The sequence below is a fragment of the Leuciscus leuciscus genome (assembly GCF_965113295.1).
Source record: "Leuciscus leuciscus genome assembly, chromosome: 9".
Lineage (NCBI taxonomy): Eukaryota > Metazoa > Chordata > Actinopteri > Cypriniformes > Leuciscidae > Leuciscus > Leuciscus leuciscus.
In genome coordinates, this window is record NC_138733.1 from 26,744,308 (window position 1) to 26,763,896 (window position 19,589).

At 38.2% G+C, this 19,589-nt stretch overlaps 1 protein-coding gene and 1 long non-coding RNA gene across 8 annotated transcripts in view; one reads left to right on the plus strand and one right to left on the minus strand.

The window, feature by feature from the left end:
* Nucleotides 1-19,589, plus strand: part of LOC309505970 — a 293,235-nt gene that overhangs the window by 67,828 nt on the left and 205,818 nt on the right. The gene's annotated exons all lie outside the window — the stretch shown is intronic.
* Nucleotides 1-19,589, minus strand: part of stard13b (StAR related lipid transfer domain containing 13b) — a 95,530-nt gene that overhangs the window by 4,029 nt on the left and 71,912 nt on the right. For 6 of the 7 annotated variants that reach the window (XM_082179456.1, XM_082179455.1, XM_082179459.1 and 3 more), the window contains 9 exons: nucleotides 9,349-9,420; nucleotides 7,405-7,486; nucleotides 5,095-5,158; nucleotides 3,146-4,512; nucleotides 1,749-1,919; nucleotides 1,258-1,417; nucleotides 875-1,073; nucleotides 543-753; nucleotides 3-123 (listed from right to left, as the gene is read on the minus strand). In XM_082179456.1, coding sequence (XP_082035582.1) covers nucleotides 3-123; nucleotides 543-753; nucleotides 875-1,073; nucleotides 1,258-1,417; nucleotides 1,749-1,919; nucleotides 3,146-4,512; nucleotides 5,095-5,158; nucleotides 7,405-7,486; nucleotides 9,349-9,420 — 2,447 coding nt within the window. Of the gene's footprint in view, nucleotides 1-2; nucleotides 124-542; nucleotides 754-874; nucleotides 1,074-1,257; nucleotides 1,418-1,748; nucleotides 1,920-3,145; nucleotides 4,513-5,094; nucleotides 5,159-7,404; nucleotides 7,487-9,348; nucleotides 9,421-14,156; nucleotides 15,407-19,589 lie in introns of those variants that run through there. The other variant, XM_082179457.1, reaches the window with a different exon arrangement.

The following is a 19,589-nucleotide window of genomic DNA, read 5'->3' on the forward strand; positions in this document are numbered from 1 at the left end:
ACCTCAAACAAGCGGTTGCACTCTGTGATCATGTGTGCCAGGCCCTGAGTGGCAGCCAGGTTTTCATTCAGGTCCTTTTGGTCTGGCCTCCCTGTAGCATACTTTTTCTGCATCTGCATAGCTCTGTTGACAGATCAGAAAATGCTTTAGTTAAGAAACTTTTATCAAATGTATTTAAATATTTATTTATTGTTACAAAAAGTTGAATAAAAAAAATATTTAAAATAATACAATGTAAAATAATAATAATTAAAATAACAATATGATCAAAAATGTAATGTCACGTCATACATAAACTCAGTATAAATTATTGGGAAAATGCATCTTAATTTAGTGTTGCTTTATGGATGGATGGATGAACTTAAATGGTATATATAATAGTATATAAAATGGTATATAACATAGTTAATATAATAGTGTGTGTGAATGTAATGTTGAATTGTAATGTATAGTTGAAATAATGGCAAATTAGTTTCTCCTTTATGAGGATTAATAAAGATTTCGAACCTAACCTAACCATTTATAGTAGATATAATTGCTACCTTGGTGCAAGATTGTCCTTCTTCAGGATGTTGAGATGAAAAAGCGAAGGTGCCAAACACACTGCGATGTTCATGGGTGTCATTTGATTCTCTTGCACGGAAGTGACATCGCTCAGGAAGCAGAGCAGTGTTTGCAATACTTCCCTGTTTTCATCTGACATCAGCATGATGGCCGCTTGCACGGCCTGTAAGCGCTGCTCTTTGGGCACATCTAAAGAGGAAACAAGGATCAGATGAGTAAAGGAAGTATGTATTTATTTTCCTGAATGCATGAGATGGATGTAGGAGAAGAGTTACAGTAGGTTAGAGTTTGGGGAGGGAGTGTTTCTTACATTGGTAAATATGGAGGAAGGTTTCACCCAGTTTACTGGTCAGAAGTGGCTCAGGCAGATCCCTGAAGAACTGTTTGACCATGTCGGCCACATCATACGCAGACTGGTCTTCATAGTTGACATCATCTGGAGAACTCTCATTCATCTGTCTGAGAGCTTGGATACGAGACTTCACTCCCGACTTGCGAAAAAGACCCACCTAGGAAACAGAACATTTTAAATGTAAAGAAAATAAGTTGACTTACAAGAAAGTGGAAATTGAATGTGCACATACAGTATAATGTACATTTGCATTTAGTAGAATAATAACATTTAATTACTGTTTTCAGATTGCCATTAGATTTTGATACAGTTATATTGTTGATTTGATGAGCCTGACTGACCTGATCAAGGCACTGGCTCCTGAGGTAGCGCAAAGCCTGCTGCACACCAAGAGGCAGAGGCTGGCCAAAGCGTTGAACATGCACAATAAGTGGAACCCCGAACACATTCTTATCCTTATAGTCTGGAACCTTCATCCTCTTCATGAACTTTGGCACAGACCTGTGAGACAAAGAATAATTGAGAGGTTTTTATACCATATTACCTATTTCACAGTGGCATTTTTTATATTTTATGTTTTAAGAGTAGTAAAGTCATCAATACAGGTAAATGAAACAAGTTAAACAATAAAGCTTTGTGGAGTTATCACAGTTTTATCAACAGTAGGCTGCTGTAACAATAGTGACCAGTAGAGGGTGCATGGGTTAGGATTTACTGGTACTCCCTCTTGAGCTAATCATAACACAACCACTTAGAGACTGAAGCTTTAAACTACAGTAAAACAGTAACATAAATCCCATAGGATCTGATTATTTTTCTAACAGATTCTTACCAGGTCCAGCCATGTTTGTTGGACATGGAGTACTTCTCCATAATGGCAGTGAGACGGAGCAAGGAAAATTTCTGTAGCAGACTAAGCTGGGACGCAGATTGGCTGGAGATCTGGAGAGAGGCGACCGAATGGCTGAGGCGGTTGGAAATCTGGAAGCTCGGCCATCGCAAGCTAAACAAAGAGCAGGGAACCATGTTAGGGATTCAAACCTGAGGGTGAATGAATGGCTTACTTTGAGCACAACGACCCAAACCAGCATTTGGACAAATTGGACAATTTTCTTGGCCGATTCCGATTTCCAATCTATGGAGAACAATTTTTGCCGATTCCGATTTTCTTTCTAAAAACTATAATTGACAGCATATACAAACAAAAATCGGCTTTTCTTCAATGCAATATTTTATTTTCATAAAAAAACCACAGGTAAAAATTCTGTAATAAAATAAGAACAAATAAACAAATTGCAAACTGCATAAATGAATGCAACAGAATAAAGACAGATATGAAATAAACACATCTTCAAGTTTTTCAGGTGGGTTTACTGTAACAGTCGGTTAGTTTTCAAGAAATACTACAGAAATTAAAGTAAACAAATGTCAAATAACACTAGGTAGTCTTCATTGTATAAATTAAATACAGTTTAATCCTTGTTAAAGTTACAAAAGTTATTCAGTCGAGAGCAGTGAGTGATTTTTTGCAGTGAGTCTGTTGATTGATTAACATTAAAACATTAGGAATATTAGGCTGCTGTCACTTTAAGAGCTTATACACGGCTCTAATAAACGGTTACAAAACATGTTTTCTCTCAACTGTTTACATTCTAAAACTGACTCTGTTTTACTGAATGCCAAGAAGGTCAGTGGTCCACACGCTTTTGGTGTTAGAACGAAACCTGCAGGAATTAGTAAAATGATGCGCAATACAAGCACTATTTAACCAGAGCAAATGAGAGGAGTGACAGTGTGAATCCACTGGCGCAGAGCGAGCGTAGCAGAGCGAGCGTTTCCAGTTAATTCCTATGGAAGTTGTGCTTCACGCTCGTGCATGAGCGTGAAGGTCAACATCCATTGGAATGAACTGAAAACACTCTCTCTCTGCGAAAATGCGCAGTTTGACGTTATTGCCTGTACCGCTGGCACAAAAACGGACCGGCTAGGAATTGGAAAGACCTGAGACTGAACGGCCGGTCACCGGTCCAGGCCGAGCATGCGGAAAATCGGCTGATTCGATCGGTTGATCGGTGCATCTAAAAAAACTACTACATAAAGGTTTTGTTTTACATACACATGCATACATACTAATTTACAGACCAGTCAACTGATCGTTATTTCCAATGAACTTATACAGTTCTGAATGCAACACATACTGTATATTATATTGTTAGCTCTGAATCTTACCGTTTTGGTCTGGTAAGCGAAGCCCCGACACCAGAGTCTCTCCTTTCCCTCATTCCTGTGGATTCTGTTTCATTAAGCGACACCCCATCTCTTTCTACATCACTGAGGGTAGCCTGACCCTCCAGAACTGATTGTCCCTCAAAGTCCAATGTGATCTGGCTGGATGACTTCAGGTCCCCTTGTCTCTCTCCATTACGATCAACTCGCTCCTTCCCTGCATTTTCACTATTGGGCAGTACATTCTTGGACCAGTGGTCCACGATCTGTTGCAGCCCATTAACATGTTGCAGAATATCGTCCAAATGTGGGAAAAGGTCTTCCTTTTCCAAGTCTATGAGGTCGCCGGTGCTGGCATACAGGTGTGAGCCAGGTACATTGTCATAAATGCTGATCCGACTGCCTCGTGTGCAGCACTGAGTGATGGGCCGAGGTTCTTTGATGCTGGGTGGACGTTTGACATCCGAGTCCATGCTTGCCGAGTGCCAGCTGATGGAGGTTGCCGTTGAGGGTGAAAGACTCTCAATGGACAGAGCTTTGGGAAAGGTTCCAGGTTTGTGATCTTTAGGAATATGCACCACCAGGTCCTCGTAGGAACGGAACTCATTGCGGCGGTTCTGCTCTGCCACGCGCTTACCCTGGATGAGACTGGAAAACACATCCAAGTCCTCCAGGTACATCCCGCTACGCTTGTGATTGGCCCGGTGGACATTGCGTTCCTTCAGGTTTGGCGTACTGACGGCACTCCCGCTGGACTGACTGCTGCTCCCTTCGCTGCTGGACTGGGATGGCAACCCCATGCCGGAAGGTTGCTCCACTAGACGCACGTCGCAATTGATAATCTCCACACAACGGAGAGTTTTCACAGCCTGGGGTTCTTGTTGGAGAACCGGGGCACTTACAACAAGACTCCTGTTCCCTCCTCCACCCATTGCTCCCCGTAACTGCAAAGCCTCCATGCGGCGTAAGAACTCCTTAGCTCGTGTCCGTCCTCGCTTGGCATGCTTTACAGGCAGCGAAACGTAGCTCGAAAGATGGGCCACACCTAGTGATGTGTGGTCAGGCATGGCCGCAGAGTCTGAGCAGGTGCGGTGTGAGCTGTCCGAGTCTTCCGCACTGTGCGCAGGAATAACGCCGCTTCCACCGCTGCTCTCACTGTGGAGCGAGGAGACCTCTGGCTCGCTCAAATCTGTTAGAACACTCTCGCTGCTGGTTGTTGGCCTCAGAGCAGAGTTCTCCCCTGAATTCTTGTTTTCCACACCCCTCAGCAGGCAATCAATGTCTTGGAGCCTGGACCAGCGGCGACTGCTCCATTCAAAGGTCCATTTGTCACTGATGGCAAAGAGGTCATCTTCATCTGAGTCTTCGCTCTGCAAATCAACAAGGGAACGAATAAATATGTCTTTCTTTTTATTGCCATACCTTTTCCTTTACTAGGTTAGCAATTCAACACTTGAATACCATCCCAATCCTTCAAGAAAACTGTTTCTTTCACTCTCCCTTTTTTTTTCCTTTTTCCTTCTCCACAATCCAGAACCCCCAGAGGTAACAGTTTAGATTCACTCAAATGGCTTTTTCATGTTCTCAAAGGGCACATTCCTTCCTCTGTTAAATGATTATATAACCAGTGTGATATAACACAAAGTATCAGTTTCTATTCAATATATTTAGGTGGTACAATAAGTGAGACTATACTTTAGGAAAGAAAGCAGAAATATCAATTCACTCAAGACTATGCTAGTGGCTTTCTCATATATCAATCTTATTGTGATAAAAAAGGGTTGTAGTTGTTTTTTAGAGTTAAAACACGAGGCATTTTGTGCTAGTCATTATATAGATTTTTCCAGGCATGATAACCCTCTTAATTCTTGCAGCAAAACCACCATAACACGAATTTGCTAGAACAATGCACATACACGGCTAGTGTTAAATAGAAATTATGCAACACTTACTTTTTTCTTGGGAAGGTTTACGTCAAGTTTCATAGAGGCACACTTGTTCAGCGTATTCAGTCGCCTAAATAGAAAAAAAAAAAAATGGATAGAAATTCAAAAAGCCTTTCCTACCAACTGGCTTTGTTTTGCATTGCGTATACAGCAGTGATGTGGACACAATATCAGAACAGCCTTCTGTGGTTGTTTCTAATATAATCAAGCTATAAGATCTATGTCCTTGCTATCCAACACTCAGCTCTGGTGAGCAGCAAACCTAATTAGGCACAATAATTGGCCAATGTCCTACTCTCTCTCATGTACACTTGCTTTTAATTGGCGAAAGCTTGCGAGCTGCAGTTGTCATGGTTTTCAATGGTCCTCAAGAGCAACTAATGTGGTGTTGATTCCAGCTGCCATATAGTCACTCTTCCAGGTCTGAGAGGCCTGTTTTTACCCTCAAATTCAGAACACCGAACAAAAACCATAAGAGCTTGCTTTTCTTTGATGTCATTCCCAAAATCTCTTGAAAATAGGTCTTTCTTTTTTAGTCATTTGCGTGGTCCATCAAATATGAAAAACTCCTTTGGGATGAAAGTAAAGCAGCTTTCTGAGCTTTTGACAAAGTTGTGGGCTCAAGCTTCTCTTTGAACTTGAGTCTTTTTGAATGGCAGAGCATTTAAATTACAACCTTTCACAATAAAGGTCTTGAAGCAACACCGCAATGTATCAATATTTCCAATAAATGTAAAAGAAATAAAGAAGTCACCTCCTGGATCTGAAAGTGTGCAGGGAAGATTTATTAGAAGCTGTTAATGCTGTAAAGGGAAAGAAAATAATAATGTGGAAAATACGACAACATCTTGAAGCATGCATGGAAACCAAGCCGGTGTTTGTGATGTAATAATCATGACATTTTATGACTCTTTATATTGTTCAGTGGTCTGTGTGAGTGCCATGAAAGCAAAAAGACTTGATATAAAACATGAATTGCAGAACACAGTCGGTGCATAATAAAACAAACTGAAAGACATTGGCCATAGTCAATGGAGAGCAAAGATTAAACAGTTCACTCAAGAAAATAAGACACTGGTCCCAATAAGACAAGGCATCACCATAAATGTTCATTTAATGTATTAATATTTAATATAATATTAACTTATTGTGGTATCAAAATTTGTATTAAGAATTTCACAGGTATTGGTATCGAGCATTGAATTAGTGGTATCACGACAACCCTACAATTGGCGAAAAATATGATGAGTTAATAGGGCTAATAATCCACAAATCAAGCAGTCTTCATCTGCAAATTGTAGAGAGCAAATTGTCAGAAAGGTTAAAGATGTTAATAACTTTTTCACTGGTGCTTGCAAACATCCGCAACTAACAAACTCCTCCTCAGCGCTCTTACTGGGCATGTCGTGCTAGAATTGTTTACCGGGTTGTTCCCCTCCGGGGGCTGTAGAAAAGTGAGAAGTCAGGGGGAGAGGTGGGAATGTCAGACATTGTTTCCCATACAACAGTAAACAGGTTTGGAATTTCGATGAGTTGCTTAAGGGTTGTTTAGAGTCACAGTAGACCAGCTTGAGTACGCCCCCCTTTGCCCCCAATGCTCTCCCCTACCAGGGTAGTCTCCAAGGCGACCAAAGTTACTGGAAGGCTCTTTTCATCTTAATTTGGGAACTAAAATTCAGTGTCTAAACAAGAGGAAAAGCTAACTCATTGAGAACATGCTGTACTTTACCACCTTTATTGAGTCAGTAGTTGCTTTCATCATGTCATTATTTACTTCTGCATTATAAGAAGATTGACATGAGAAAAACTACACCAGCCTTTTAAAACACACAATTACAGCAATAAAAAAGAAGGTCCTGTTGTCACTACTGATGACTAAGACCATTTAAAAGCCATTGATTTGCCATTGCAATGTCTGTGAAGGGTTACAACCCTCAACCACTACAAAATAGTAGATCTAAATGAAATCCTGTTATTGACGATTAGTTTATCACCATAACATTTCCTTTAGTCATCAGTAATGACAAGGTCCTAAGAGTAAAAAAAATTTTGTTTCTTGTTTTATTGCTGTCATTGTGTTTTGCGTCAATTAAGCTCAAGTCCATCGTAGATTCTCTCATGTCAACTACTGAAATGCACAAATGTCATAATTAAAGCAACAACTGGTTCAATAAAGTTTGTAAATTACACTCATTGTGTTTCCCGAGAAATATAGAAAACACAGAATGTTCTAAATGACTGAAATTGCGTTGTTCATAAGGTTCAGTGGTTTATGGACTATGGACTTTTTTGGTTTAGGAAGTACACAGTCCTTACCGGCATAGAGGTTCCACAAGGTCTTTTTCCAAGAAGTCATGGTCTTTCTTCACAGGAGAGATGTCAATTGGAAACTGAGAATCTGTAAAGAAACACAGGCATATCCCATTTCAACAATCAAGCTCATTATAGTCAAATGCTGGAAAAAAACAGATGCCTTTTAGGGACGTAATGATTTCCCTCTGATTCGTTAACAGGCCAATCTTGCATGTTCACAGTGAACACAGAGGAATTCAAGCGCCCACACTCTTAAAAAAAAAAAAACCTGACAACACATTCTTTCCAGAGCGATAGCCAAGGCAAAGAGAGTAGCTAACTTGTTTTAGACTTCCAGATGCTAATAAACTAAGACAGGGTTTGCCCCCCAAAAACTGAGCTTGGCTTTGAGAAGCCATTACGTCTTCTATTGAGTATGGTGTCCAACTTATGTAACAGGGTGACTGGATCCAGACCCTGCTGAAGCTAACATTCCTCTGGTACAATTAAATGTTTCATTATATTTTTTTTGTCTTTGCAGAATGACATAAGTAAAAACACAGATTCAGGAAGAGTTCTGGGGTTCTGGCATTGAAATGCTGGAAATTCCAAAACGACACTTTTTAAAGAGATGCATTATGGGAAGATTCTATTATGCATTTTGATTCTGTGTCTGCCATTGAGATAACAATGTAGTAATATTAATATAAAAAAATTACAAAAAATGGATTGCATAATAGGACACAATTTTTCTTACATAATAAGTTGCAAATTAATTCAATAAAAAATGTGGCTTTCAAAAACAAATGCTTTTTCAATTAATACCTTTCATGCAGTGTGTAAAATAACTGTTTGTGAACGTAAAAGGTCATCCAGTCTCACTTCATGTTACATACCTATGTAATAATGCAACAACAGAACTGAAATTCAGATACGTTAATAGGCAGTTTGTTTCCAACACGTGCTGTAAGTGGTAGACCAATCACAACAGACTGGGCCATCTGACCAATCAGAGCAGAATAGGCTATCGGAAAGGAGGGGTTAAGAGAGACAGAATCTTCGAATGAACTGTTTTCAGACTCTTTGAAGAATGAGGTGATGTGCAATGTATATTATGAGAAAATTAAAGTGTTGTTGACCTTGGATGGATGTAGAAATCTATTGTAGGACACCTCCAAAAAGAATAAGAACCTTTAAAATAGCTTAATAGGGGCACTTTAATTATTGTTTATCTTGCTACAAAAACTGTGAGCCAATGTCTTATTTCCAGGTTTAAATAATAATCTATAATTTCATATTTATTTTATATGAAATATCAAGATGTGGAAATGCACTAAAACTTCAAATGGATTCTAGTAAATATCCATTATACAAAAATATCCCAGAACACCTTGAGTGCTGAAGAAATATAAAAAGAAAAGAAAAATAGAGAGTGTTCACACAATTGCATCCAAAGACTAACACTCCAACATCAAAAGCGTTCGCCAAGGGCGAGTGAAAAAGGCAGTGTTTCTGTGGCAAGGTTATTCCCATGACCTCTGTTTCCCTTTGAAGATGTCATACTCTAGTATGTTCAAGTGGTACCTCTTAACTGGAACCATTTTGACCAATGACCTGTACCTCTCAGCATTTCAGATGAAAATTTCAGATGTAGGAGTTAAAAGAGACACATTTGAGATGATATGAAAAAGATACACATCCCACCACAGGGGAAATGAATGAGCTAAAACCAGCTTAACAATCACCAGGTCTGGCAGCCATTAAAAAAGCCTGTCGAAACAACATCGGAAACTAAACTCCACATTAAAAGCTTGTGTTTGCGCTAAATGATGCTGATGTCATTCGAATGTTTCGAAATCTGAATGAGAGTACCAGTCTCCCTCGAATCAGTTTTAACTACAAATTTACAGTTGGGTGTGATAACATTTGTGAGGTTTTATAAAAGTTTCTTGTGTGGTGAAGTGTTACCTTCAAAGAGCTGGGCGTACTGGGGGAATCCTGCCGCCCGTAGCCAGTCACAAGCTTCTTTTGCCTCGATTTCTGCAACACAAAATATTGGTACATGTCAGACTCATAAAGCATGTCTATCTTCGATATATAAAGACAAAGAAGAAAAAAAATTAGAGGGCCCAGTTTCATGGGTTGCTTCAAACTTTGAGATCATAATGACCACATAATAACAAAGTCAGGCATCTTTCATGTCTCTCTAAAACAAAGCCAAAGTACAGCATATTCACATGGATATATTTTGTATACAATCCTGTGCATTTTAGCATTTAAGATACTCTCAATATAGGGAAGTTAAACTTCTGGTTGATTTACAATTAATGAACTACACTGAGTGGCAAAACTTTCACTCATTATATTTATTATATTATAAGTAACACTGTGACTGCAACAAGTTGGCTGAATAGCTCCGCCCACCGTGAAATCTCATTGGTCCAAATTCCATCTCCACATAACTGTTAAACATAAAATACGTGCTGATTGGTGATTATGTTGCGCTATGCAGCAGTTTCACGTAAAGTGTACTGTCAAAAAAGTGAATCAGTATTTTTCTTTATTAATATATAGTATATAAACACGTGTGTACACACACACACTCACATATATATATATACACATGTAAATACACACACAGACAGACAGGCAGGCAGACAGACGGATGTTCAGATAAATTTACTGGCAGTGTGTTTGTCAGTGGAAACTTGTTGCATCCTAGTAAGGGCACAGTGTAAGGAGACTAGGAGGACCACTAGCATATTGTTTCATAGACAGTTATCATCAAAACTATTTTTAGAAGAGCTTGTGTGCTCTTGGACAGGAAAAGAGAGAGGGAGCGAGAGAGAGAAAGAGTGAGGAGCTATTACATAACATAATCAGTTCTGTGTGATTTAATTATGTTTCTCTTCCTGCCACTGCATGAACAAGGTTACTCTTGTAGGTCAGGAACCAGCCAGGTTACAGGATAATCACACAGCCCTGCGAGCCGGTAAAGTTTGCTCGTAATCCTACATGATAAAACGAGGATAGCTCAAGATCTTCAGGATTAAGAATATCAGTTACATATTGGCATCATGATCCTGTTCATATAACCAAAGACTTATACAGTACGTGACACGTCCCAATGGATGTCACTTGACGCAAAGCTTCTGGAAGGTTAACATAATGTAGTAGAATGTCTGAAGCCTGTTTTTGATTTTTCCTCCTCCAAAAAAAAAAAAGAAAGCTTTTAGCGGTCAGCTTTGGAATAACGCTAGGAAACTGTGTGATTAATATTATCTTCCAGAAGGCATGGAACATTCATAAATATATTGATTTGTGGGTCCACTGAACAAAACCATTTTTTTTTAGAGTTGACCAAAAAGGTCAAAGACCCTCAAGAGTGTAAAAAAAAAAAAAAAATCACAAATAAATAGCAGCAATGAGCTAAATAAAGTGAAGTGAATGGAGATCATTTTATCTTGAGAGAAAAACACCCCAATAAACTCACACGCTCAGATCAGCCAATATAGCAAAGTCTGCAATAAAGAGATTTCAATATCAACTCCAACTTTTCTCATCAAAATCGACTTTCAATGCCACATTATATGATCAATACCATCCACATTAGTTTTACAGATGTATGTGTCTCATGTGTGCTGTTTTTATTCTTTGTAGAAGGAGAAATATCTGAGACAAAGATGACAACAGTCAGTGACATAAGCTGTTCATAAGCTGATCTCACAAAAAATGCGTAAAAATACACACAATTTAATACTGACAGCTAGAAAGAGAAATTTAAGTCAGTGTTTGGGCTTGAAACAGCTAAATCCGATATTTACAAAACAATATAAGAACATAAGCACATGGGTTCTTTTGTTTAAGATTGCATCGCTTTTCAACCAGCTATCAAGTCAAGTTACTCACTGTCAACAAATCATAATAAAAGACATATACTATTGTACTACATACTTTAATACCATATAAGAATGACTGAAAGTCACATTCGGTTCAATTACAATGTATTTGTTTAGCGCTTTTCACAATACAAAACACTGCCTTACAATCCACAGGGATCAAGCCAAAAATTCCCTAAGATGTTTAGATAAGATGAGGAAGAAACCATGGGAGGAACCAAGACACAGACCGGCAAGTTTAAACAAATGCAGACTATACATGCACAAACACCCATTGACAATATATGAAGTAGGTAGATCCTGTTTAGTTCATTTGTCAATCAATAAAACTGTATATCATCCAATGTATCTTCAAACCTTAGGATCTAACAGAAACTTTTCTACTGATTCTTGAATCTTAAACAAAGTCTCTTTAACAGCCATTCTCACCTGATTCAGCAGTACAGGAGTGACTCTATAAGGTGACCTTCAACTTATACAACTCTCAACAGCTCAATAAAAAAAAAAAAAGGCCTGAATCTCATGCCAAACCACTTGACAATCCAAATCACGCCCCAAAGGGTCTCCTGTGGGTGGGTGCAGCCCCTACGCCCGCCCTCCGAGCTGCGTCAGAGAGGCAATCGCCTGGGTTTCCATTCATCATATTGACAGTAACATGTATAACCATGGTGAGAATTCCTGCGCTGCCTCCACCCCACTAAGATTACATGTCTTTTGTGTCACCTCATTTACCGAACAATACGGTTTGTTCACTTCAGCAGCTCCTGTGGGAAAGACTAAATGCTGCACACGTCAACTGATATAAGATTTTTCTTTATAAGCATGTCACGAAACTCAGAGCCTATAGCTACTCAGCACAACAATAGCAGCCAGTAACCTCTGAGGGATTTATCTGACTGAAGTAAACTAATGCATGTAACAAGCAAAGCTACTGGCAAATATTAGCAGATAAAATGTCCTTGAGGTTCAAAAGCCCACGATATGACATGAAACTACAAACATTTGATTACATGTATTTTCACAAAGTCCTCCCTAAAGCTATATATATATATATATATAAAACATTTATTTTTATTTTTTATTATTACTACAATTTAAAATTGTAAAAAATCAACAACAAAAAATCTATTTTAATATATTGTAAAAATGTATTTATTCCTGTGATGGTAAAGATGCATTTTCAGCATTATATCTCCAGTCTTCAGTCACATGATCCTTCAGAAATCATTCTAATATGCTGATAAGCTGCTCAAAAAACATTTCTTATTATAATCAATGTGTTGCTTGATATTTTTTGTGGAAACTGAGATCTGTATTCTTCGAAAGAAGAATCCAGAAAAGAATCTGGATTCTTTGACAAATAGAAAGCATTTATTTGAAATAGATCCTAATTTTGCATATATGCATTAAAATTATTTAAAAAAAAATAGAGGGAAACTTCTAACATGGTACTTTACAAAAAAGAACAGAACTCAAACTCCGCCATTCATTTGCTATTTAACATCTATAATAATCAAAACAACCAAAACTGATTTGGATATCCCAAGTGAATTTCTTGTGTAAAACATTGGAGTATAGAAAAACAGGTAACACTTTATTTTAGGGTTCAGTTTTCACTATTAACTAGGTGCTTATTAGAATGCATATTACTAGGATATTGGCGGTTTATTAGTACTTATAAAGCACATATTAAAGCCTTATTCTGCATGACCATATTCTACATCCCTTAATCATACCCAATACCTAAACATAACGACTACTTTACTAAAAAAAAACCCAAAAAAACAATTTTATTAAGAAGCAGTAATTAGGAGTTTATTGAGGCAAAAGTCGTAGTTAATAGTGAATATGTGTTCCCAAAAAACAGTAACAAAACAAAAAAGTATGTAACATTTAATGAACAAATTCCCTTGAAAGATTAAACAAAGTTTGTTCACAATAGTGTATGGAACACAAAATAATCCTCTCTAATAGAAAAATGTGTATCTGTTTAAAAACAAATATCACTGTTATATAAAACATCAACATGCCTGTAACTGAAAACCGAGCGCCATTCAATTGGTTCAACAGAAGGTGAGGAAACCTCCTTTGTGACTAAGCGTCAATTCCCAGGAGTGCTGTGGGTGATACATAGCACCTCCTGCACTGTACGGTAACACTGAAAGTGTAGCGGCATCCTTATCAACGTCCCACAGCTGCAGCCAATACGGTAACAGCCAGAAACCTAAGCTGGGAATTCCACGTCGCACAGTATTCCGTAACACTATCCCGAAAGCTACGATTTCTTTTACGTCATTGTCTTTTCTCCAAGAATCGGAAGGATAAAGAGCTCAGCTACTGGCACGCCACCAGCGGGGGAAACTCTCGCTTTTAAGCGACCAAACTGCGTGCAGAGTACAATGACTGCCACAACAATAACTTCGTAACACAGCACGCCACCGACACAATGCTAAAAGAGTGCCGCTTAATATGTGCGAAACACAGACACCTTCCTTTCCTCGTTGAATAACCTTATTTAAAAGGCGGCGGGATACGGTGCTCACTCAGGGTCAGCCATGGCACACGCTGGCACTTTGGCAAGCTGTCACAAATCCCGTTAGGAATTTAATACACTGAACAAGAATTTGGTGTAGGATTTTTTTTCGAAACCCTTTTCACTTGGAAATTACAAGTAAATTAAGTAGAAAGACTGAAATTGTATTTTCTTGAAAAAATGTCATCTAGACATCTGTCACAATGTTTAGCTTCACGGATGTGTGGATTCTGGGAGTTATTCAAATGCCATGCAACTTACAAAAATTTAAATAAGCCATAAATAAATTAAACACAGTGGAATAACAGATCAATACAATTTTATAAAGTTGTACATGTACTTACGAGAGACTTTCATCCTGTTAAAAAAAACAGTCATGTAAAGTTTAAACCAGAATTGCTTCTTCCCAAAACATCTTTTCTGTGCGCTCTTAACTCTCTCCTCTTCTGCTTCTCTCTTCTCAGCTTTTGTGTTTCTCTCTCTCTCTCTCTCTCTCTCACTTCCTACTTCCCTCCCCTTTATTTTGCACTCCCTCTGTCTTTGATTTACTCTCATTGGTCTTCAAGTCCAAGCCCCCTTCCAGTATATCTACCCCCTCCATTCCTCTTCTCTCTTCCACTTAAACCATCACAACTCACTCCTTCTCTTGGCACTGCCCTTTCGGTCGCCCTCTAAGTGGCAGGACACTGGCAATGCAGGACTTTCTTTTCTTGCCGTCTTATGACGTAATCAACCCCCACTGATCCAATCGGTCTCCCAAACCTACAATCTAGCTCATGTAGTAAAGACTGCAGGATGTCTCACATCCCTTAACTTTGAGTTTTATAGCTTGGGGGGCGACTTTGATGTTGGCAAAATCTTCCTGTACAAGCAAGCAGGGTGAAACAGTCCCTCTTAAAAGGTTCTTTCTTAGAATCTACAGATTCAAGTAGAACCTACAACATTCATGGAACCTTTCCATTACACAAAAAGATTCTTTATATTCAGATTTTTTAAATGTTCTTCACTCTAAGAAATGTTTCTTTTAAGAACTGTTCTTTGTGGAACCCAAAAATGGATCTTCAGTGGCATCGCTCCCTTTTGGAACCTTCCTGTTGCTGGGAAAATGGGACAAACTGGGGGAAACCAAAATGATCCAAATTCCTGTAATGCTCCTCTGGATGACGGAAAACCGAAAGAGAATGTAACATCAAAAGAAGCGAACATTAAAAGAGATTCACTGGGGAAAATATGGCACATTTCAACACGTTATGTAGTGTCAGCTGAGTGTTTGCTGCCCACCGATTGAAACATACATCAGAAATGTGACCCAAAGCATTATGGGAAGGCCCTTGTGGGCTGTAGCTACTGCAGTGGGATCAAACAATAAAGAAAGAAGACAAAAGACTGTCGCCAACAGAATGCCAGAAAGCATTCCACCAAACTCAAAAGAACATCTTTGTTGTCTGATCGAGCTTTTTTAATAATGGTTTTGGGCCATATCATTGTTGCAATGCATTACAAACAAATGTTGAAACAGTATTTATTTTGTTAAATACATATAAAGTATGAGGTGCATACAATTATTATTATCATACCATAATGGTTATGTTGATAACCAATATGGTACATTAGATATTGTGCATCGATACTTTTAAATATATTTAACATACTAAAAACATTAAATATATTTAAAGGTATACAGTGTAAATAATGTTAACATATTAAAAAAATTTATATATTTTTTTATAATTTTACATTTTTAAATAAATTATTTCAAACAAATTATATATATTATGTATATATATATATATATTATATATATATATATATATATATTTTTTTTTTAAGGGTTAGGGTTATGACAATATATAATGTATAAAATAAACAATATATCAAATTTACATAATAAACTCTGTAGGATCTTATTTGGATATTTAATCTTATCAGAGTACTAGCTCTCCATAACCTCAGTCACAGAAGGTCAGTCTAAAAGGCTTCAGGCAACAACACCATTAAACCCAGGAACAGCAATACAAGGAATGGCTGTGAAACCCTTTTTTGACCACCTTACAAAACCACAACGTGTGTTATGAATCAGCCAGACGGGGCTGTCGAGTGACTGAAAACAGCCATGATACAGGCTCACAATCTCTTACAGTAAAGCCTGATGCTCTCATTGGAAAACACCTGGAGGTAATTCATGGCATAGAATCAAAGTTCCACCGGCTGAGTCAGACGCCCCTGTGGGGACGCAGGACTGACAGACACCTCTTAGTTGGAACTCAAACAAATGCTTTTTTCAACTTCTGATTCCACTGTGTCAGAATAGACAAGCTTCCTTGTAAGAGGAAACTATCTTCTATACTAAATGACAGACAAACATGAGACTGTTGTCTGTGGAAACCTCTGTGCTGGATGTGTCATGGTAAAACATCCAAACATCTGGTAAGACAATGGAAAAACTATGCATCAAAATCATTGGGTCAAACATTTACACAAGATATACACTGACCAACTATATATATATCCTAAAAGAAGGGTCACTACTGGCCACTATTCTTGTCATAACATTACATGTAGGCCTAGTTTCACAGACAGGGTTTAGATTAAGCCAGGATTAGGTCTTAGTTCAATCAGGACATTAAGTAGGTTTTATAAATGTGCCTTAGAAAAAAACATCACTGATGTGCATCTTGAGACAAAACAATGGCAGTGACATATTTCAAGATATGTCAGTGCAAGTTGCTTTCAGTTAAAACAGTTCAAACATGCATTTTAGTCTGGGACTAGACTGAAGCCTTGTCTGTGAAACTGGGGGAAAATGACATTTTATGCTCAAACATGAATAGATTTTAAGCCTGTGTTCAATTTCCGAAAGCTTTTATCATCAGCGGTACTTCACTACCCCACATCCTGATCTAAAAGTAATGTCCTTGAGCAAGGGCTAAATATTTACACGTGGTAATGCAGCTCATGTGCATGAAAAGAGACGCGATGAGTATGGGGACATGCAGACGTGCCCAAAATCTGTATACGCTCTGTCTGGCTAGTGATGTGGTGTGTCATGCCAAAACAGACATAAATCCGGCTCAGATTACCATCTCCCTATTGTTCGTATGGGGATTATATTACGACCACACAATGTGTATAGCGCAAAGGGCAGCAAACGTATAAACATGTTTGCGGTTGAGCGTAATGTGATTGATTGCCATGTATGGTCAAACATTTTGGGACACTGGGTTTTTAAAACACCATTCACTGTATGTGTGTCTACGTCAGATGAGTCTATAGACGTCAAAGAAGCGTTCATGCATCACCAAAACACATATAAACTGGTAATGATTCATCTCACTCAGCATCATCTTACCTAAACACATTTGACCAATGCAGGAGCGTCATGTACCTATTTTTCTGAGGACATGCCAGTGCTAGGCGAGATAGCAAAGAATTTAACCATTTATACGGGTGGTTGTGGTCCACTGCCATTTTCGACCATGCTTTTATCATTTATTTTGGCTACTTTTCAAATGACTTTTATGGATAGATTTAGTTTTACCTTTGTCACAGATCCAGTCTTTCAATATGGAAATCCATCATAAAAATGTGAATTATCATGGTTTTAAAAAATGCAATTATCTTATATGCATAGAAATAAATTATATTTCAAAGTATATTCAAATAGAAACCCATAAGTTTAAATAGTAATAATATTTCACCATAATACTGTATTTTTCATCAAATAAATTTGATGAGCATAAGAGACTTCTTCCAAAAACATTAAAAATAGTAATGTCTCCAAACTAAAAAAATAAATAATTATATATACAGTTACTGTACTTGGTTACAAAGGAAACAATGCTTGCATGCTTGGAATGAGATATGCAAAATATCTGTTAAATATCTAGAGTAAACTAAAAAAAAAATTTTCACAAAGCTTTTATTACAATTCAAAATAAATGTAAATTTCTGTGAAAATGTTTACTTTTGTGAATATACAATAAACAAAATTCTAGCTATATTACTAGCCTTAACAAGCCAATAGTTTGTTCCCAAAAAAATGTTATGACATTTTTACCATAATTTACCTGCCAGACTGCTATTAAATGCAAGTCAAACATAATTTGAGATGCAGCAGAAATGTTAATTATTTTCAGAATTGTCCTGTGACATAGTGTTAATGGACCAACAAAAGTGTGCAAACTGAAGAAACTGAAGTTTGTGTGTGTGTGTGTGTGTGTGTGTGTGTGTGTGTGTGTGTGTGTGTGTGTGTGTGTGTGTGTGTGTGTGTGTGTGTGTGTGTGTGTGTGTGTGTGTGTGTGTGTGTGTGAGAGAGAAGGTGATCAAATGAAAACTTGTTTGTGCTCAGCTTGATGCTTGAAGACTTACAGACAGCACCAACAGCTATTGAGAGCCCTATTCAACTCAGAGGTCGGAACTGCTGGCGAAGCAAAACGTGGCTTTACAGGGGAAAGCCGTGGGTCATGGTGGCAACGGTGTGGGAAAACTCCTCTATTATCTCACTGCCTAGGTTTTAATTAACACTAGCACCAGAGCTTCAGGAACCCCTGTTGGGCAACATCCTACATACAATAGTCAGGAATTAAAGAGAGGTGCCACTCAGTAATCTCACAACTTCACACGTCCACTCCTCTGTGGCAGGAGTTTTGCTGATAGAGGTTCACAGCTGGGCTGTGGGCCAAAGGAAATTACAATCGCTGGGAAGTAATGCACAAAAGCAGCCCTCCAGATAAGATGTAATAAATTCTTCTTTCTGACTAAACATTTGGAAGAACTGCTGTCTTCATGGTTGGCAAAAACAACAAGGATTAGGTCAGTTGGGGTTTTTTGGGAGGACATCACGCTCGTTATACTCATTTCCCGACCATGTCATGGGTTTTAAACAAGTATAATTTTATGATGAAAACAGTAGGTAAAGTCGCAGACAGTTAGTGTACTCGTGCTATTTTTATGACTATCCTCAATGGCATGATGTTGATGCAGCACGTCTAACTCATACTATAAGCCAAAAAGAGCCATTTCTGATTCTGATTTCCTAAGTATCTGCTCGGCTAACCCCTTTCGAAGAACCCGATTTCATCAGGTGCAACACGTACATGGTTCAACATCTTTGTTGATCCTGGAACAACATTTCAATCAACCGATTTGAGGGATACGTTTTTAGTTTATGTTAAGTTTAAGCTTACAACCAGGGTTTGGTTCTTCTACATCAGTGTTATTCACCTATCATTTCCCTTTGATTTTTGGGATAGCTTATGGGTAGGGTTAGGTTTAGGGATATGGTTAGGATTACATTTTTGGACAGGAATGTTGTTCCAGGATCAGTCAACTATGTTGACCCAGGATTTCGTCTAACTTAGCAAAATCAGGGCGTGCAACCCCTTTTGACGAAAAAAAACAGGAGTGTGGGTCTACTTTCAAAGGCACACAGTGAGAGCTTATTGATTTTGAGAGTGAAAAACACTTGTTGACTGCTGATAAAAGCTCATTGGGTCACAAGTCACTCTGTGTGTTTTTGTCCTGAAATGAATTCAAACAAGACTGGTGCAGCTGTGGTAACTAGAGGTGGGCGATATATCGTTTAGACGATAATATCCAAATTGTTGTCTGGACGATATGCAAAATTGGGATATCGAATATTTCATAATTTGTACAATCTGACCCCCAAAACATGAAAAGAGCTGAAAGAAGTTAAAGAGAAAACAAATAACGCACACTATAACCGTCTAAACAATTATATGTAGCGATTTTAAATACTAGGGCAGTACTATTCCCGG